Raw genomic sequence first — 21995 nt, 5'->3', positions numbered from 1 at the left:
GTGAGAATTCTAACGTGGGGCCACATGATTGATGGGTGATTGATTAGCTGGATGGATGGAGGGTGTGATCAGTGCTTTGGCTGCAAAAGAAGATGAAAGATGCTGCCTGTGAAAGCAAAGGAATCCCTCCTGCAGGGTCTATCAGGGCTCTCATCCCCGTACACATACCACCAAGCTACCAAGTCCTAAAGACCCTCTTCTGTCTCCCTCACACCTAGCCTTTCTCTCCACTCCAGCCAGCCCTTTGCTAACAGTGGTCTAATACCATTTATTACTGTCAGATCTACTCTTCAGCTCCTGCCAAGATGCCTTTGCTGAGAGGCAAGCCTCCCGGGTCTTGGTCCACACACAGGTCTGCCTCCCTCCCATGTCTATCTTTCCAAGCTCACCAGACTTCTCCCATCCCCAGCCTCAGCACACCCTTCTGAACTTTCAGACTGTTCAGGTCTTCTGCAGGGATGGAGCCTCCTTGTTCACCCTCTGTGAAGCCCTGTAGATGGCAGTGCTGGGTGAACTCTTTGACCACTGGGACACTTTCTCTGCCTAATCCTTTACTACCACCCTTCCCCCACCCACTCTGCCAGCCTGTTTTCTCAGCAAGAAATTTCTTTATACCACCATTTCATGGACCATTTAAATAAAAATCTGTCCCATTGTCTGTCCCTGCCCCATATGTGTTCCCTTAAGGCAAGAGCAGAAAGTCCATCTCTTTTCTGGTCCTCAACACCCAGAATAGCTGAAGCTACTCCCAAAAAGGTCTTTGGTTATGTCAACAATAGCAGCAGGCTGAAGTGTCTGTCCATCCCAGAATTTCTGTGTGCTCTCGATATGTTCACAGCTCCAAAATCACATGTGCTTTTTGGCCAGGGTGACTAAGACTGAGCCAGATTCTATTCTCACCCAGCCCAGTCTCCGTTTTAGAAGCCTCTGCAGATGGATTGACTTCAGGGCCTTGTAAAAGCCACATTGTGTCTTGGTTAACCTCCCCACCTGCTGACCCTGGCACTTCATTCCCACCAAGTGTTTCTAAAATGAGCTGAGCACTTTTGATAATTATATCCACAGTTTAGGATATGAGCAGGCTTTAGGGAAATGTGGCTTTTAGACTTTTTTTTCCTGAGGTTGATTTGCATTAAAATTGGATACTTAAACTCCAATTTACATAACACAGGATACATGTAATATATCTACTTACTCAGAGCTGAGCCACATCTCACTTTTTAGCTTTTGGTCTCCAGAGGGGAGGGGGGGGGGACAGAATCTGCTGCCAGTCACAAGTGTGTGTGCAGCAGGGTAGGGGTTGGTTGGGGGGGTTCATATTTCCAAAAACAGGAAGCTTTGCACACATACAGGGAGAATGTGGGATTCCTGAATTTAGAACGGGGATCTCCAAAACACAGCAGGCACAAAGGACAGACAGACCTGAAAAGAGAGATGAGGTAGACTTGCCACCACCCACCATGCTCAGAATGGAGTCTAGGCTGCTAGGCTATTCCAGGCTCAGGGGATATGTGTGGTACAGGAAGAACTCAGACTGTGAGGCCAGCCAGAACTAAGTTTGAAGCCCATAGTTATCAGTAGGTACCCTTGGGAAAGTTATCTCACCTCACTGAACCTGTTTCTAGGGCTTAAAGGTAGAATTTGAGATATCTTAGGTAGGGTGAGCTGCCCCCCAAAAGATATCCACACCCCAAATACCTGGAACCTATTAGGATGTGACCTTATGCAACACAAAGTTTTTAGGTAATGTGATATCTTCTGATCAGTGAACTGAAGTTAGGGGATTTTACAACAGATTTAATCTAATGTCACGGGACCTCTAAAATCAGAGAGCTTTCTTAAGCAGCAGAGAGGTGACATAAGTCAGGTGCCATGGTCCAAAGGGACAATAGCAGCTGTTAGTCTGAAAATGGAAGAGATGACAGGAAGTAACTGAAAGGAATTCTGGGCCATCAGCCAGCAAGGAGAAGGGAACCTGTAGTTCCAAGGAACTTCCAAAAACAGCTGAATGAGCTTCATAGAAGATGCTCCTTCAGAGCCTCCATGAAGTGACATGGTTCTGCTGATACCTCCAGCCAAGTAAGATACTGAGTAGAGGCCCCTCCCAGACCCTCTAAGTCTGGGATGAATCGTTAAAAGCAACACAAGAAACTTATCACATTTGTGTCTCACGGGGCTGCATGAGGACAGCCGAGTCTCTACCTCAGAAGTGTTGGCTGCCTTCCCTTCAGGATGCATGTGACCAATGTCCGGTAAAGGAGGGCTGTCTGGCCCTGCTGAGAAAGCTCAGTGCCCATGCTTTTGCTTGAGTAGGGAAATGGCCTCAGTGAGAAAGAACACTCACATTTGAGGAGACACTATCTTTCTCCAGATAGAAAACAAGCTAAAGCGTCTTGATTTGTGATGCCCTTGGGCTGCTCTGCTAGATCCCAGTACCACCTGTGATTCTCCAGGCCTCATGGTGATGCCACAGGTCATCCTTTGCTGCTGCTTTTAAATGCCACACATTTTGTCAAATAGGGACCCCAATTACTTAGGTTACTTATTTGCCATCAGGACTTGGGAAGTTAAAGGATGTTCATAGTCACACAACCATGGACATGTGGTGGTCCAGAAACAGGGACCTGGCTACAGCCTCACTTGTCCCAGATGTGAGATGGAAGGCAGTTTGGCTCACAGATCCAAAGCTATCTTGTATAGGCCAATAAGATGATCTCTAGTCAAAAGAGGACAATGGCAGTGGCTTATTTGATTTTATGCTGCTATAGGAGAATACCATGCTAGATGGCTTATAAGGAACAGATTATTTTCTTACTATCTCTGAGAGTGGGAAGTCCAAGATTAAGGACTCTACATCTGGAGAAGGCCTGCTTGCTTGATCATCCCATGGCAGAATGTAGAAGCAGGAGCGTACTCTATGGGCAGCAGGAGTATGGAGGGCAAATCTATCCTTGAATAGAAATTGGTTCCTATAATAGCAAACTCATTCCCTATATAACACCAGAGCATTCACCAGAGCCAATCCCTCATGATCCCTTGGGGGTCTTGTGTTTTCTGCTGTTTTGCATTGGAGATTAAGTCTGCAACCCATGAATTTGATTCTTGGTCCAGTAAAAGCCAGGAAATTAAAACTACAGGATTACCTGTTCCATAAGTAAGGGCAGATTTCTGAATGACAATAGCCAGGTGAACATCTCTTTTGCCCATCACTGTCTCCATTTGTCTTCAATAGGTTTAAGGTTGAAAAGAGGTAGAATGGCTAATGTGGTCTCATACATCACAGTATAACACTCAAGGTTTAAGCTAGAAGAGGAAGAATGGATAATGTGATCTCATAAGTCACAATATGATACACCACTTAAAACAAGGACCATGGAGCCAATAAGATGGCTCAGTAGGTAAAGTTCTTGTCCCAGAGCCTGAGGACCTGAGTTTAATCCCCAAAAACCAACACCCAGAAGTTGTCCTCTGGTAGCTTTATACATTTTATGGCATTATGTACACATGTGCAGACCCCCCCAGACACACACACCCCACCACATACTGAATAAGTAAATGAAAAATATAACCAATGCATATAGCTATTGGGTGAAATAGTACCTTTTACCTTTGTTAGAAATCTGGCTACAAAATGAAGCCAGAACCTTGAGCAGGGATGGTGTGTTTCCTGGGGAAAGAACTACTCACTGTCCCCTGAATTCCTACCCACCACTTACAGGCTTATCAGATGGATGTTGAGTCTAATGAAAGGTGAGGGTGCTAGGGGGTGGTAAAAATAGTTGATGGGTTGATGAGGAGATGGAAGACAAGAGAAGGGAATGCAGGCCATGAGGGCAATTTGCTCTCAGATATTAATCTGAAGTTCAAAAAATAAGATCCCATCATAGTGCCCCCAGTGAGGATGGAGTAATTACCCATTTCCCTGCCTGGAATTCAGAGTAGATCTGGTTCCATGTAACATTCTTCACCAGGGAGATGATGCAGGGGGCGACTGGGTGAGAGCCCTGCATCCTCTCCATACAAACACTCTGGCTCCTTCCAACCTCACTGGAGAGATGATAGCAAGCCTGAGAATAAGCCTCTGAGAATGTATCACTTCATACCTCAGCCTCTGTGGTCCAGGCACTTGCCCAAGCCCTCTGCAGGTGGCTCAGGATCAGCTGAATTTCACAAAACTGCCAACCAAGCAGGCCTGGTGTGTGAGCATGAGAGGTTGCTCATCCATTGGAAGTCATGGTACAGATAAAGGCAGGCTGTTTGTACATCCTGGATTTAAATGATTCCAGAGAATGGTACTTAGAAGTCATTACACCAACCTGAAAACTCCACACTCTGCCCCTCAGATGGCCTTTTGATCCAAGCAACAATAAAGAGACCCATGGCAGGTCACATGTCTCCCAAAACTCCAGTTACAACAATCTGGGCTTGAGATTTGAGAAGCCTAACTCATCCTGGACCAAGACTCCTCTGAATGCAATAAGTAGCCTGAAGGAGGGCTAAGTTTGGCAGGGTTGGAAGTGTGACTTGATGAGGCAGAAATGGCATAGGTGACTATGTGTTTGCTACTTGTTCTACTTTGTGGGTGCCCTGAAGTCAGAATCTACCTGTGGGTACCAGGCAAGTAGCTAGTGCTCAGCTCTGAGGAAGAGAGCTGTCCAGAGCTGTCCAGATAACAATTCCGAGTCTGGAGTTGGGAAAAGTCTATCAGTTCCCAGTGTCCTGCTGTCAGATGCTCTAGCAGAGCCGTGTTAGCAAACAAGAACATCAATAGGCACTGAGTGGGGTCATTATGAAGATGGATAAGAAACTGCCTGGCCTTAGAAAAACAGGAAGGGGTCAGTGTCTTCTCTGGCTAAGGTCTGAAGAATTGTGATAACTTGAGTTTTGGCACTAACACAGCACACAGAAAACTGAAATGGAGGACATTTGGCTTAGAGGAGGAGGAGAGATGATAGGAACTATGAATGATGCTGAGAGATGGAGATGGTGGCTTGTGTGTCTCTGTGAAGTGTCAGCTATTTCTGAAGTTGAGTACTGCATCCAGAAATAGAGCTGGGGCTGCTGGCATAGAAATGAATCCTCAATATCATTGAGTGGGCCCTGGAATCAGACAATGGAGCATTCAGTGTTAGAAAGACATTCAGCGGCAATGCCACTCAGGAAAGGACAAGGAAGAAGACAAAGGGCCAGGTGATGGTACTGTTTAAGATGGGAGACCAAATGTGGTGAAAGGCAGGTGACTTGGGATTTTTAATTGATGTGAAGAGACACCATGAGCACAGCTACTCTTATAAATGAAAACTTTTAATTGAGGTTCAATCCATTATCCTCATGGCAGGGAGCATGGTGGTGTGCAGGCAGACATGGTGCTAGAGAAGTAGCTGAGAGTCCTACAGCTTGCAGGCAACAGGAAGTCTACTGTCACACTGGGCAGTATCCTGAGCATAGGAAACCTCAAAGCTCACCCCACAGTGACACACTTCCTCTAACAAGGCCATACCCACTCCAACAAAGCCACACCTCCTAATAGCTCCTCTGTCTATGAGGTTATGGGGGCCAAATACATTCAAACTACTACAGCAGGGGTTAGTGGACTCTGAAACAGAAAGATGGGCAGAGGAATTTCAGGGAAATGGATAGCTTATAGAGTGGGGAGGATGGGATTAAGATTGCAAGAATTTGCTTTTCTAATATGGGGACATATGTCTCATTTGAATACATGGAAAAGAAGATACTAGCTGAGACACATGCATCTGTTTAGAGAAAAGCTGGCACAAAGCATGTAGCTTATACCTAGTAAGCCAGGCTATCATCTCACATGCTGGGGCTTTATAGAAGTTTCCTTCTCAGAGAGTGGAACAGATAGACCCTTCTTGGAGTCCCTGGGGAAGAGTTGATGGAAGAGTGCACCAAAAAGAAGACTGGGTGACACATGGAATGGACACGATTCCACGCGTGACGTCTGAGATCTCTTGTAGTATCTGATCAAGATGTGGGTTACAGAGAACTGGCTTAGCCACCCCTTGCTTAGTGGCTCACAAACACCAGGCTCAGATAGTGACTTACCCAAAATTCCAATTCTCTATAACTGGGACTTTTCAGACACAAAATCTCAGGTATGAAGCTAATAAGCTCCAGGGTCTCCTGTAGTGTTAGCAGAATGATGAAGAAGCAGGAAGAAGCCTGTGAAAAAGCACACCCAGGTGTGTGATGTCATTCGTGTCTGAGTTTTCCAGTGATGGCCTTCCCAAGGTGCCTCTTAATCGATGCCCTTGAGTCCCTGGTAGTGCTCAATTCACAGCCATCCTCAGAAGTCTCTTTCATTGGATGCTGACAGCAGTTCTATGAACAATTTTGATGGTCTTGGTTTAACTCACAAGGATATCAAGATGAAGCCTCAGCAAGCTGAAGCTCCTTTTTCCCAGGATGCATCTATAGGTTACTATTGACTTAGTAGACAAAGCCAAGTTCTTCTGTGTCTTCTTTCGTTTTTTTGGGTACAGTCTGGCTGGAAGAGGCAAGCAGAGCTGCAGGTATTGAAATGGTAGAGAAGGCTTGGTGTGAAAGGAGTCCTGCCTGTAACACAGGGACAGAAGGGGGCAAGAAAGGTTGCAGAGAAGAGGAAGGTGAGAGCAGGGAAGGGGAGGGGGAATCCCAGCCTAGGTTCCTGCTCTGAGAGCTGGTGTGATGGAAATATGGCAGGAGACAGAAGGAAAGCAGAAAAGAGAGGCCAGGTAAGGTAACCTGGGGAGGCAGAAAGGTGGGACCCAAACTGCTGGAAGTATACATGATGGAAACACCTTGGAATACCTGCATCCGCATTCTCTGTCCCTGGACTAGGACTGCATCACAGAGGCAGCCACTTGTGGGTATGTTTGGGCTTTTGTTTGTTTGTTTTGTTTTTTGTTTTTGTTTTTGTTTTTCTCTCTCTTAGGGAGCTGCTCCACACTTGAACTTCAATGTAGAAGCATGGGCCAGGCAGGAAGCCCCACATATTAGAAATTGCCTTTTCCCCCCTTTCTACCACTGATATGCCCAGTAGGGTGGGAGATGGGAGAGGGAGTCTAGGTAAACTCAGTAAGGGGTAGGAAACATTGTGTATAGAGAATTTTAAATCAGCCATACAACTGTCTTAGATGTCTTTCAGTATCACCACACATAGGCAGTTTCAAACAATGGCAGTAATAAAGTATTCCCCTGTCCTTTCTGCTACTACTACTATCTCCCTGATTCCCTGGGGCTAAAGTTAGGACAAAAATCTAGCCTGGAACTTACTCTGAGTAGCTCCAACAGAAAAATGCACTAACCACAACTTTCTCTAACTCCATCCCATCCACTCAGCAGCGAACAGGAAGAGATAGATGAATGTGTGAAGCTGCTCCCTGGGGAGCATCCTCTGTAACTCCAATTATTGCTCAGACCCTGTCTTACTGACCTGGACTCAATTGGCTCATATTTGCCCAGTGGGAGAATGTCAGGCTTGGTATGGTCCAGGTGCTTTCTGCTGCATCTTTAAGATGGTGTTCCTACCTCATCTGAGTCTACTCCCAATAGATGTCTGGTCCCTAACTTAGGGTATTATTCCATATTCTCAAATGAATCCCTAAATCCTCCCCCTCTCCCTCCTCCTCATTGGGAATTTGCATTGTATGTGTGCCACAGTGTTTCTGCGGATGTCAAAAGATGACTTGTGGGAATCCATTCTTTCCTTCCATCATGTTGGTTCTGTCTTCAGGCTTAGTAGTCAGTGACTTTGCTGGTTGAGCTGCCTTGCCAGTCTTGCCCTCTATCTTTGCTCTAACTGTTTGTGATCATAAAGAGCAACTATGACTTATTTTTCCACACTGAGGGCTTTTTCTATATCATATCCCAAAGCAAGACTTTTATTATCTCCTACAACATCCCACTGGGGTCCCCGCATCTCAGTGGTGTCTATTGAGCTGTTCAGGTCTAATCTTCATGGTGTTCAGACTAAAATTTAGATGTGCTCCCAAACAATGGAACACACAGCCTAGTTGTTCTTAGATGCCCGTGAAGCCCCTAACCCCTTACTTTAAATCAAGTGTAGAAAGACTGGCAAGTAATGGGAGAAATGTGAATGTTTTGCAGAAATCTCCTTCCGAGTCTGGATGTGTGGAGGCAGCCTGGAAATCATCCCCTGCAGCCGGGTGGGGCATGTCTTTAGGAAGAAGCATCCATATGTTTTCCCCGATGGAAATGCCAACACATACATAAAGTAAGTGCTTTCCATGACCCAGCCTATATGAACAGTAGCAAGGCAATGGAGGCCAAGGGTTTGCAACCAAGTCTGAACTCCGCAAGGTGGTCTGAGTGCCCTGGGTGATGAATGAGTTGCACATCTGCCACTTGGATTCTGCCTGAACAATTGGCATTAGAGCCAAGGCTGCCTTCATCCATTTCCTCAATGTCTCTCCTACTTAGTTCTCTCTTGTCAAAATATCCATGCATGTCTGTTTTTCTTAGGATTAAAAAAAATATATATATCTGTATAAGTAAAGAGGGGGAAGGTTCCTTTGTGAATGCTGCCTTTAGTGGCCAGAAGAGAGCTGAAGGTACAGGCAATTTGTATGTGGTTGCTAAGGGCCAATCAAATTTGAGTCCTTTGCAGGAGCAGTGCCCACTTAACTGCCAAGCCACTGCTTTAGCCTCTGACTGTCTTAGAATATTTTTCCCTAACTTTCGTTGCTTGCTTCGATCTTCTTGTCTCTTAAAATCCAGTTGTTTCACTCATTCACCTAATGAATCTCCTTTCCTTTTTGTTCCCCCCCCCTTACTTTTTGGGTATTGGGGAGGGGGTTTCACATCCTTTGATTCTGACTTATTTATTTATGGTGTTCTTTTATGATTTATCACACACATGAATAGGTGTGTATCATATATCCAGACACAGTGGCTCAGGGGGCATGGGTTTGAACAGTGGTCAAATTCTGCATCTTGCAAAGTGGGGTGGGTAAGGAGAGGAGGCAGGAAGGCAGCAGGTTAGGGAGCAGCAGGGAAACAAGGGCTGAGCCATCTTTGTAACTATAAAAGTGGCCAGGGCTATCTGCATATAGCACAGTTGGCACGGCTGTGCAGGAGCCAGAGTCCACCTGATGGGGGTTGGCCTGGGAAGCAAAATCCTAGAACTTCAGATGTCCATCCTATTGAGATTGAGCTTAGGTCAGTAAGCATCCTTTCAGGCCAGTGGTGGGCTATTCTGGTTAGAGAAAAGTGACACAGTGTTTGTAAAGCAGTTTCTAGCTTGCAGATAGTGAAACCACCTTCAGGGACTAACCAGGTGATCTTAACTCCTTCCAATGCCCACAAACCCAGTTGCCTGTGCTTACCTGTCCTTTCAGATCCCAGCTCAGAAGGGTTTGTCATGCTCCTCTATCAAATCTCTGTGCTCTAAAGTAGACCTAAGATCCTGGAAGAGCAAGCTGCTTTTAGTTAGACCCAAGTTTGCTTTCTCCTATGTGCTTCCGCTGTCCAGACTACCAGCCCTCATTATTTTCCTCTCTATCCTTTTGACTTCAGGAATCTTCTTGGGACACTCCCTCCTCCCCCTCCACCCCAACTGTTGAATGATGACAATCATTCCCTCTTTCTCTCCTTCTTCTATGGTTACCTTTAGGGTTGGGCTCAAGCAGATGTCTGATGAAAAGCCTAGCATACTGGCAGAGTGCTGAAAGAGATGGCTTGATTGCTATTTCCTTACATGTGACCATTGCTTGGACCATGTGTGCCTTAGCAATGTGACCTTACTCTTGGAAAGCTGAGACTTCATGTCCCCTGTGGGAAAGTGGAGGACCTTAGAGCAAAAGCTCACTAACCAAGTAGGCCCAGAGGTCAGCTAATCCTCACAAGCCACACTTTTGTTCTTAAGAGTGACAGGCAGCAAATGGACACCCCCAATTCTCCTGACACTTTTCTGCTTCTTTGAGAGTAAGAAAAGTTCATCTTCTGGTATGATATTTTTCTGATCTGTACCTTTTGGGAATAGGTTGTTGGTAGCACTAAAGTCCCAGAGGTACCCTTGTTTATGCTCTGTATTCTAGAAACATTAATGTGAACACCTCTGTCTTGGTGGCTACTGCCAACTTTGCCCTAGTGTATGTATTTCACCTGGAGATGTGCACAGATAATTCCCAGATGAGCCCCCTCTTGAGACTCCTTATCTCCCTAGGAACACCAAGCGGACAGCTGAAGTATGGATGGATGAATACAAACAATACTACTACGCAGCCCGGCCTTTCGCCCTGGAGAGACCCTTTGGGAAGTAAGTGTGCACTGGCTAAGGACGGCCAAGAACTGAGGCCATCATTTCATGGTCCCAGTACTTTAACTGTCTCTGGAGTCCCTAAAGGCCTCCAGGCCTAGAGCTATGGCCACTGAGATTTCAAATCCTTTATGTTCTACCCTCTTCTGGGTGTGCAGAGATTTGCCAGCCCTCCTGTGACTCTGTCTCTAGATGACTACTCTAATAGAGAGAACTGAGCATAGGTAGATGGATAGCTGTTTTCAGAAAGGTAGCATAAGTTACTGGACCCTCCAGATTGTAATTCCTTCCTCGACTTGTTTGTTCCTCTCCGGGCTTAAGCTCCATTCCTTCCTTGTAGGGGGAATGCATGCTCACATATCTTCTTCAGCAATAGTCAAGCTTCATGGGCATAGACAAGAGGGGAAGAAAGAATGCTTATTAAATGCTATATACTGCTCCATTCAGAGTCAATTTTAATCTTTCCTAAGCTCTGAGAGTTGCAGTTACCCAGTCCTTCTTGATGGGTAAGGACCCTGAGGTCTATGCATAGGAGAACACAGATCACAGCTGAAGGTTCACAACACACTTCTTCCCAAATTATATGACTTTGCATATCCCAGTCCCAAGGTGGCTGAAGTAAGAAAAAAAATGCAATTTCCCATAGTTATCATTTGTGCTTCTAGGGGAGAGGGCAGGGCAGACATGACAGTTTGTCCTACTAGTTCCACTTACTCATCATATAAGTCCATTGAGCAGATAGTCTTCTGAAGCCTAAACATCTCAGGTTGAGTTCATCCCTGCACCAGAGGGTTAGATGGGAGCCAGTCAAAGTGATTGGCACCTCTGACATCACAGTCCAGGCCCACCCTCCAGTTTATTCACTTCACCTCTCCAGAAGCATTGCACCTTGTCCACAGCATAACTGTGTGTCCACTGACCATGTCTCAGCAGCCTCGTTTCTTCATTCACTTCCCTTTCCATGTAGGAATCATTCTCCTCTTACTTAAAGACAGACCTCAGAAAGTTTGGTCCTCCAATCTTTTGCTATGTTGTTCACCTAGTGACACCTTCCCCTACACACACACACACACACACACACACACACACACACACACACACCTGCACACATGTGTGCAATGCTTTTCTGTATCTTCCTCCCTTGCACACAGGCTGCTCTGCAGTCTTACAAAATTTCAGATGCTCCCATTCATGGTGTTTCATGGGCATATTGTCAACAGAGTCACATGACCTCTCCTGGCCCTGCTCTTTCCTAACCAGCTCAAACCTACTGCGTTTATTAAACCTACTTCACTGCCTTCCCACCCCTAAGCCTACCACCTCCTTTCTCTTGCACAGATGACATCTAGTTTATGGATGAAATAGACAATATTGATTTCCCAAGACAGATCGACCCATTAGCCTGGCCACAACTGTACCATCCTTCTCGCTCTCCTTTGTCTCTGTGGACAGGTGTGCTTCCTGTATCAGTAAGCCATCCCTCCTCTGGATGTACCATTCATGCCCGCATTCATTCATAAATCAGCATTTTATCACATTCCCACAGTCTGCATTCATCTCCTCCAGCCTGCTGGTGCAGGGCCCCTCAAACTTTAATGAGCACACAGATCTCCCAAGGAGCATGTTAAAACGCGCAATCTGATTCCTGAGGTCTGTGTTTCTAATAAGCTCCCACGTGATGCTGTGCTGCTGTCGGAGGATCCTAATTTGAGGAACAAGTTTCCACATTTTGGTTCCCAAACTAACCTGTCAGTGGAATTGCCTGCAGATCCTCAAAGCCCCAGCTGCCTGAGCTTAGTCTCCAGAGGGCTGGTTTTCTTGGCTTTCCAATTAGTAGAAGGTCCAGCATTGCAGACAGGCACATTCCCATGTCCAGGCACTTCCTCCCTCCACCTCCTTGGCTTATCTCTCCTGTATCATTCCCTTCCATGTTTGCATCCACTCCTTGGCTTAAAAGGGAGGGGGTGAAAGCAAATATACCATACAACCTAATTTGAAGGTGGCGGCATTGCTTACCACCTCTATGCCTGCCCAGAACCAAGCATCATGATGTAGTGGTCTACCTGTGCTGCCTCCCCCAGGCTCTGCAGCTCTTCTCACCAAGCCTAGTCCAACCCTCTCCCTTCTGGTGTTCCTCTGGCTCTTGGTTTCCAGTCTTTTCTGTTGTCCTGGATCCTATGTTTTCCATTCTAACTCCATGCTTAGTTTCTTCTTCCCACCCCTGGTCTTTCTCTGAGGTTTTGCCCTAAGTCTTTTCACTAGACATCCTCCTGGTGATATTCCCATTCTGTTTCTAACTGTAGCCTTTCGTCTGGGCTGTAGTTTCTTACACTCAAGTATCAAATGGCCACTCTACCTGGATGTCTCCCAGACACCTCCAGTGTAACAAGTCCTAAGCTAAACTCATTAAGTTTGTTCCTGAATCTGTCACTCATCCCACATTCCTCTTCCAACACCACAAACAGTCTTTATTACATCGTATGAGCCAAGTCACAAGTCTGGGTATCACATTAGGTCCCCTTCCTTGACTTGTTTGAGTGATCACCATGCCCTGATGCTGCTGATTCGTTCAAACCCTGAGAACCCAGGGTCTTTCTGAACACAGTGCATCAAGCATGTGAAAAAGCATGCCTTGTTTGTCCCATAGGAGCTGAGAGGTCTGGTGAGGGAGTGTGCTATGTGCCTTAGGAACTTTTGAGGCTGGTGGTAAAGCTCAGTGGTAGAGCAGCCAGCTAGTGTGCATGAGGTCCTGGGTTTGAGTCCCAGCACAAGAAGGAGAGAAATTGGGAAGAAGAGGAAGAAAAGTAGTTGGGGTGAAGTCTTGGAAAGAAAAATGGGTAGGAGGAAGGGAGCTGAGCCGGGGGCAGGGCTACCGCTATTGGCCACCCACAGATGACAAGGTTTGACGAGTACTTAGGTAGAGTGAAGGAAAAGAGTAGAGGACTGAGCATGTCTATTCCCTCCCAATTCACTAAAAGGAGTATAATGGCACCCGGGATTATCCAGTCACCTACTTGTCCTGTGTCCCTGCTTCTGCTCCAACTGGCCCATTCTAGAAGCAGTGTTAAGAATTCCTTAAAGCGACTACATGTCATACTCTAAACAGGGCCCACCAAGTCCATCCCACTGCCCTGGGATAGCATCGACACCCTTCAGCAGTCTCTCATGTGGGTCTCCATGAACTTACTCCCATTCACATGAACTTCAGTCCACGTGACCAGTGTTGTTCTTGTAACCAAACTTTTTGCTTGTTCGCAGCACTGATCTCTGCTTTCCAACCCATCCCACCTATAACAGGACCCCTACCTCACCCATCCTTTGGCTTCTCTGGATGGGTATGCTTCCTTCCACATACCAGCATCAATAGCCACTGTTATCTTGAGTACCACGGACCCATCAAGCAAGAGTGCACCTCCATGGTGTCCTTATGCCCTGTCTTCAGGGTCCCGTGAGATATGGTACTTGAATCACTATCTTGTTCTACTATTCTGAAGCTTTCGTGTCCCACATTGAATGCAATGGCTGTCGCAGAGAGGTGTTCAATAACTAGCTGACGAACAAATGTGTGATGAGACCCTGATACCATCCAGAGAAAAAGATATTCTGAGGCTGGACCAGTCGGGAAGGGTAGTCCAACCATGGAGGGACTGTGAGTGGAAGTAGATCCAGAGTGCCAGCAGTGAATTATTAACAACCCAATTCCACTTTCAAAGAAGAGCAGAAGTCCTTGGTGTCATTACTACATCATCAAGAGACAAAGCTAGGTGCTTTCATTGGTCTGTTCGGAACCAGAGAAATCTCTGCTTGGTTCATTTACTCAGCACTCTCTAGAGATGTGTGGTTGCAGAGCATGCCACTGATGGGGGGAGCCACTGTTGTAGATTACTGCCTCTGACTGCTGTGTTTTGTCTCTGTGTCCAACCTCATCATTCCAGCATTGAGAACAGGCTGAACTTGAGAAAGAATCTACACTGCCAGACCTTCAAGTGGTACCTGGAGAATGTCTACCCAGAACTCAGGTACACCAGCTGCTGGAACCATAGCTAGCTATGAGAAAAGACCCTTAATCAGCCTAGTCTGGGAGAGACATGACTCATGGCTGACTGGAAGAGAGTTTTGAAGTCTGTGGGGGACTGAGCAGACCAATCAGTCCTGCTTATCCTAAATCCAGAGGAGAATTGTAATTGAACTTAGTAGCATGAGAGATTGGGATTAGCTGATAGATCAATTTCTCAGTTGCTGGGGGTGGTTGGTACCCTAGACTATGCATAGGATTGATGGCATAGACTCCATCCTAGAGGTTCATCTCCCTGTGTGGTTACTGAGAGTCCCTTGCTGCATCACACCAATAGCATCCTTCCCTTCTCCAAGCAGTGCCAACCTTTGTGACAGCTACAGGGGAGATGGCTCAGCCTCTCAAAGCACACCCCTAATCTGTCTAACAATTAGCAATACTAATGTCAGAAGCAGTATGTTCTCATCTGTCCTTATGGCTTTCCTACAGGGTCCCCCCAGACTCCTCTATTCAGAAAGGTAATATCCGGCAGAGGCAGAAGTGCCTCGAGTCTCAAAAGCAGAAAAACCAAGAGACTCCACACCTCAGGCTAAGCCCCTGCACCAAGGCCAAAGGAGAAGAAGCAAAGTCTCAGGTAGAGTAACTGGCTGGGGTCATAGCTCTATGCACCATGGAGAATAGAGAGTCCAGATTGGCCTTGGCCTCTGCTTTAACTCAACACCAGGGATCCAGAATGGAACAGAAGGGCACTTCCTGCTTGTCCACTGGCTTGTTTCCACTAGGTTATCAAATACATGGAATTCCTTTGAAAGATGTCTTCCAAGTGGCATCTGCCCTTAGGAAATGGTCCAGATAATTTAAGAGGAACTCAAAGAGACTGGCAGCTATCTCCTACCTAATGGCCATTAGACATGGAGCTGGGTCAGGCAGGGAAAGTCACATGAGCTAACTCTATCAATGTGACATGCGAAGAAGAAAAGAAGCCTGCTGCTAGGCATTGAGACAAAATGCCCACATGGTGAGTCTCCCAGCTGTCTTCCAGGCCCTCATATCAGACTTGGCTGAATCACTGCCATCCACTGCTCTATCCCTGGGCACCACCCTCCTGCTTCCCCTATGACTATGAATTATTTGGGGCCCTTTCCCAGGAAGCTTTCCTTGTTCCTGCTTAGTTTGTCAACAGAGTACACACTGTCCAAGCACTGTGCTCTGCTGGTATTTTCCTGTTTGGAAGCTAGGCTTGCTGCTTTCAAGGTCACTGGCAAATTCACCACCTGACTCAACCTCCATAGCACTTGGCCAAGCACAGCCTTTACCTGACTCCCTTTTCTGCCTTGTGATTCCACAGGATTGCTGCCGCCTTCTCTGCCTGTCCGACTTCTTGCCTAGCTCCTCTCCCCACCTCTGTAGTGTTTACTGAGATTCTCAGTCCACACTGGTTTTTTTTTTTTTTTTTCCTCTATAAACTCTTGGAGCTACTACCCATATTTCCAGCTCTGACCATCTCCTGTTTATTGATTCACAAATTCTGTGCCTTCATGCATCATTTATTCACTCAGCAGACATTAACTCTGAAGCTGCAGAAAGGCAAGGCTAGATTGCAGGAGGAAATGTGTAAGCAGCCCCTGTGATCTAATCTCTGTCCCTGGACATTTGTACTGATACTATAGAAACAGAAATGTGGCATCCAAGTTTTGGATGAGCATTGCAAAGTTGTCCCAGAGGACTTGAAATGGGCTGTGTTGTTTTAAAGTAGAAACAGACAACGCCAGAAAGGGAAGAGAGGGTAACCCAGGGAATACAGCATAGACTATGTCCTGGTGGCAAGTATAAGGATGGACTTTAGGGAAACTGAGGCCACAAGGTAGAGTGAGGGCAAGTAGATGTTGAGATTGCAGAGAAGCAGGGGACAGATTGCTGTCTATCTTCCTGAGGAAGGATGCTCCCTGAGGAGTCAGTTAGAAACTCCCACCTGGGCTGTGGTTCAAACACTGACTAAGCCAAACTCCTCTGTGGTTTAACTCTACAGATGGCTGTGAGCACCCAGGCTACCTGGCATGCACAAGTTTCTGCTCATGTCACCCCTTGCCCCGGTGCCATGGTTCCAGTTCTCACTAGTGTCTTGGCCTCTCTTTGTCTTATAGTCCCCTGTGTCTGCAGCCCACTGGGTTCTCACCAGAAAAACTCTTCTCATGCCCCACACTCACTTACTCCTGCTAGATCTCCATTTCCCCAAGACTAGCTCGGGTGACTTTGGGAACAAGGTAATTCTTTTAAAAAATGTCCCTGTTGAGAACCTTTGTGTTAGATTATAGCCACAGCCTCTACGTGTTCCTCCTGCCCTGTCCCCCACCCCCACTCCATGTTTGGCCTCTAAATCATACCCCTCGGCACAGCCTTTAGTGGCTCTCAGCTCTTCACAAAAATCTACACTCTCAGACTTGGCTCAGGCTTGAAATGACTTTGCCAGAAGCAGCCTCCACTTCAAACGGGGCAGAGGAGGTGATGTGGGAGTTAGATTAGAGTAGGAAGGAAAGGAAATGGGGGTGTCAGTTTTACTTTAGGTGTGGCTGCCTGGATGACAGTGACACACTTTGCTCAAATGGCACTTTGTAAAGCACTATGAGTAGGTGACACATCTCTCTATGAGTCTGAATGTGGGTGTTGCTCGAGGGAATTCCATTAGTCAGAATGGTGTCTGGCCCCTTCCCTGGAACAGGATTTGTGTGGTCTATCCCCAGCTGAGCAGAGCCTGTCTGGAACTGGCCAACTTTGGTTGCATAAGGTGTGGATGAGAAGGCCACCAACTCTCTGCGCCTCAGAGAGGAGCCTTTAATACCCAGCCCTAGAAAAGGTAGCAGGGTCATGTTCACCTGGAGGAGAATGGCCCATCCCAGCTGCCCTTTCAACTGAACTTCCTGAGGAAAAAGGAAGGCACACAATGGCAGGCGCTTGGGGTCTTGGAGGAAAGGCTTGTAGGTACACAGTGCTCTCTCTCTGCGAGGCAGTGGTAGGCTGCTGCTGTTTTCCTTTGAGGTAATGGCTGGTTTGTGTGCTAAATTACTAGGAAATAGAGGTTCAGTTAACAAACTGGATTGTAACATCTTGGGTACTATATTACCTTCTGGGGAGGCAAGGTGGGCTCATTCAGAATTAGACACAGCCCCATTTTCCAAGGGTGCACAGCCAAGCAGCATGGTTGGGCTTTATTTTCAGGTACTCATAAGGAAATCCACATAACCATTTCCGCTGACATCACCTCCATAAGATGAACACATGTGCTCACCTGTTGTATATCTTTGTAGGACTGACTTGTAATCATTTCTCTTAATAGGATCCTCTTCTTCATTCCCTGTAAATCTCCATCGTTGTCATCCTTCATCTCAACCCTATCTGCAAAAATCAGGCACCGGGGGAGAGGGGCCTCTTTGCCCTTAGCACAGCTCTGTTCTTTCCTATCTTCATCTTTATTTCCTTTCTTGACTCGGTCTGTCTAGAGGGTGCTATCTACCCTTGGACTCTTCCGGCGTCTCTCCCTGCATCCACCTCTTCAGTCACTGAGCATCCATAGTAAGAGAGTGACACGATAACCAGATGAAGTAGGTATTACTCTTACCCCTACTTCACAGGTGATACCACTAAGGCTCCCAGAGATTAACTGGTGTCATATACTAATGGTGACCCTACGCACACACACATATACCAACTCCATCCAGCAGTTCTCTGGTGCTTGTTCCAGCAAAGTCATGGTTTCAGGGCTTCATGATGTGTTTAGTCTTGGGAGAAGACACCTGTCTATGACACCCTTCTTCAAGGTTGTGAATATCAAAACGGTTTACCAGTTCCATCTTGACAGAAGAAAGCTAGCAAGAGGGTCTTTGTCATAGTCAAATCTCCAGGGACAAATCCAAAATCAAAAGTCATTCCTCTGTAAGAAGGTCTAGAATCAGTACAGAGTAGAGTCCTCCCTAACATTTGTGAGAGTTTGGCCAGAGTATGCGTGGGGGTTATCTGTTCCATAAATGATGCACCATACTCCAGAGATGTGCTATTATGGCTTGCTGCTTTTGCCTGGCTCCAGTTTTTTTTTTTCCCCCATTTCTGTCTGTCCTACATGATGAACTCTAAGCTTTCATATTCAAATACAATCGCTTCCCTTGAAAGCCTATACCAGAGACACAGCTTACTCTGAGAATACAAAATCAGGCATTGGATCAACACAAATCCTGAGGTCAGGTGGGAGCCATTGAGTGGATGTTCTAGGGCCCCGAATTATGGACAGTGGAATAAGGAGATTCAAGTTTTGCCTCTAGCTGACATTCACTTGCAAGGTAGATAAAAGCCAAGCACTGGAATGTCCTCATGCCAGGTTCCCTGGAACTGAAATTACAGACAGCTGTGAGCTGCCATGTGGATACTGGGAATTGAACCCAGGTCCTTTGGAAGAGTAGTTGGTGCTCTTAACCACTGAGCCATCTCTCCAGTCCTGTCTTCATGCCTGCAATGATACTCCTTTGACTTAGTCTGATTTGTTTTTGTTGGCAAGGCTGGGGATCAAACTCCAGAGCATTATGGCTCTTCAGCCATGTTACATGCCCAGCATGAAGGCTATTTAATCCAGTAGTTCTAATAACTGTTCTTCCTCCACACCAGCCTGTCTACCCCATACCCTGCCTCACCTTCCTTCTTAGTGGCTTACCCTTTGGAGCACAATGCTGAATTCGAATGTTTCAAAGATGCTGGCAAACGGATGCCCTGGGGTAATGCAAGAGGCATAGGTCATGCATTTGAAAACCTGTGAAGCCCCAGATATCTCTAGGCTAATACCTTTCCTCTTAACTTTGCTGAATTCTCTGGAAAAATATCCATGAAAGGCAGAAGGAAGACAGATGCTCCACTCTGGTTTCTATTCCAAATTAAAGTAAGAGAAACATAGGACACTTTTTGGTGCATTTGTCCCCTGTCCAGCCAGTGGTTTAGGCTTCCAGTTGGTGGAGCAGAGGGCAGCAGCTGGGAACCCCAAGGGCAGGTGTGATTGAAAGTGCTCTGGGTATCAGGAGGCAAATGGACACCTCCAGGGTACAGATCTCAAGCCTACAGTGGGACAAGCTGCCAGCCCATTGCCCCCTGCCCCTCTTCCTCAGATTTCCTCATTATAGTCTGGGAATGGCCCCTCAAAAGAGCCATGCTAGTCTGTGTCTGGGATTGTTTCCAAAGGAGTCTAAAGGGATGTATCATTCTTGCCTTGCTCTGAGTCACTGGTGCCACCATCAGAAACAGTAACCAAGCCTTTGTTAAATGGATATCACTATTCTGAATTTACACGTATTAACAATATATTCTATACAATGGCCCTCTTACTGGTTTCTTCATATTGTACATGAGGTTTTAAAAGTAATTCATCAAGAGTTTACAAAGTAATTAAGCTGGTGAATAGGGATCCCCACCATGGTAGTTACCCCAGAGCCCAACCCTGTGATGACAACAAAATAGAGGGCTTTAATCCCACATATTAGTTATTCCAGCAATGTAGAAGAAGACAGGATGGAAACAAAGGGACAAACTCAAGCATGAGCCCAGTGAGGAGCACAGTGAAGAGAAATCTACATCTAGGAATCTGCTGGGTCACCCTGCTGTCTCCGAGCTGGGAGCCATCTCTAAGGTGGAACTGAGGTCTGTGCCTGCGCATTCAAGGAAGAGAGTGAGCCTAACATGGCCTGTCAGCCATCCCTGCTGTTGTAACACTCAGTGATGACCCCATGATAAGAAGTTTTGTTGGACCTGGTTCAATTGTTCCAGATATCTATCTGAAAGGAACCCTTCAAGGGCATGTCTGTGGCCTGTTAGGCTGTCCTGTGTGGTCTCCAGAGGATATCTGGATCCATATCATCCGAGGAGAGCTCGTATACAGAGTGAGCCCAACAGCTGCTCCTGACATTGCAGAGTAGCCATTGACTGAGTTTATCTTAACTTCCATGAAACTATTCCATGAACCTGACAAGTCCTCGAAAGGCTCTGACTTCAACAAGACCTGTGATACTGTCTTGTGTCCACTGTTTTCTCAGTTGTTTAATAGTCATTTTATAGAAATGACTTAGAAATATAGAACTCACCATTATAAGGGAAGAACATTAGCTCCTGCTTACCTGACCTCTAGGGTTGGTTTGTCACTCACCATTCAACATTCCTTCACACAAGCTCACACCACTCTTGGAGCTAATACACACAGCCAGGATCTCGTCTAAGTGTTCAGCAGGCACGATCTTGTTTACACCTTACAATCGTCCCTCAGATGGATCCTGTCCTGTTATCACCCCCACTTGACACATCTGGTGATATAGGCACATGTACACTAGCCAGGGTGTGCACAAATAATAACTAAGAGTTTAGGTGTAGGCCTGCAGACTATCTTATAGTTTTAGCATGATTGTCCTTAAGACTGGATCATTCTTTTTCATGGGGACTATCTTGTACCTTGCAGGATATATAGCACTAAATGCCCATAGAACCCAGTCTTGATAATCCAGAAATGTCTCCGCACACTGCCAGATATTTCTTCAATGAGATTAAGAACAAAGTCTCCCTGTTCTAGGCTGATGTTTTCCTGTCTGTCAAGGGATGGGGCCCTGGACCATTCTGAGATCAGCATCTCTGCCTGGCATTACCTTCACCTTTCCCTCTCTTAGTTCTTGTTGTATCTTAAGAAAATCGCTCCTCCCTAATTTTCCATCCAACTCAAAACAGTAAGTCCCTAGCCAGACCAAGCACCACTATGGTACCTTTGCATCCCAGCTTTCTGAGCTGCAGCCCCAGAACATTTGCCTGAGAGAGAAGGCTACTATTCTAGCCATCCGGCACTGTGTTCCAGCAGTGGCAGGAAGCATGTCTTCTGAGTAGAGTATCTCCACTCTAATAGACTAGCAAAGGAGTCTAAGGATCAGGGGCGAACCTTTCTCCTCAGCCCATCCCCATAGAAAGCCAAAGTGATTCACGTCAGCTCCTACATTGGTCCTTGGGTTACCTTCCCTGGGGGTGGAGAAGAACATCCATTATGAACACCACTTCCAGCAGGCTCTAAATGGAGCCATCCATGGAGGGTTCTATAATCCTTAGTGAAGGACAGATATTGCTGAGTACAACTGTAGCCACCTTTTCCTTTGTTTATTTTCTGGAGATGGGGCCTTGCTTGCTATAAACACGCTATCACTTAGTTAAACTTCCAGCCCTCCCTCAATGACTACTCCCCTCAATGACTACCTTCTTAGGGTATGTTTCTGACTCAGGATTGATTCATTTAATAAACCCATTTATCACCAGTTCCTCCAGGAAGTGTGAGGGATATAGAATGGAACATGGACACTTAGCTTTAGCTCCTCCTTGCCACCTGCTCCTGAATTCTGCTCTCCATCTTGATGGGAGATGTCATTCTGTAAATATGTTTCTCATACTGGTTAATGAATAAAGCACTGTTGGCCAATAGGAAAGCAAGAGAGCGTTCCCCGTCTCCTCTTCAGACCTCGTCCACAGGTCACTTCCACCCCTGGTTCCAATGGGCATGGTCAGTGCCACAGAAGGAGACAAAGTGAATATCCCACTACACCATCTCTCTTCCTTCTTGCATATGGGGCCAGAGATCAGCCCTGATTCTCCTCTGGGAGATTCAATATCAGGAACACCCCTGAATGTGTGCTTGTGTAAGAA

At 46.3% G+C, this 21995-nt stretch overlaps 1 protein-coding gene across 1 annotated transcript in view; it reads left to right on the top strand.

Annotated features, from left to right (window-relative positions):
- Galnt14 (polypeptide N-acetylgalactosaminyltransferase 14) overlaps nt 1-21995 on the top strand; it is a 217707-nt gene that overhangs the window by 180609 nt on the left and 15103 nt on the right. The window contains exons 10-13 of the mRNA XM_051181849.1: nt 8110-8236; nt 10187-10279; nt 14215-14298; nt 14784-14928. Coding sequence (XP_051037806.1) covers nt 8110-8236; nt 10187-10279; nt 14215-14298; nt 14784-14928 — 449 coding nt within the window. The remainder of the gene's footprint in view (nt 1-8109; nt 8237-10186; nt 10280-14214; nt 14299-14783; nt 14929-21995) is intronic.

Source organism: Phodopus roborovskii, unplaced genomic scaffold (genome assembly GCF_943737965.1).
Source record: "Phodopus roborovskii unplaced genomic scaffold, PHOROB, whole genome shotgun sequence".
Lineage (NCBI taxonomy): Eukaryota > Metazoa > Chordata > Mammalia > Rodentia > Cricetidae > Phodopus > Phodopus roborovskii.
Note: the sequence above shows the minus strand (reverse complement) of the source record. Positions and strands in the feature narration are given on the sequence as shown.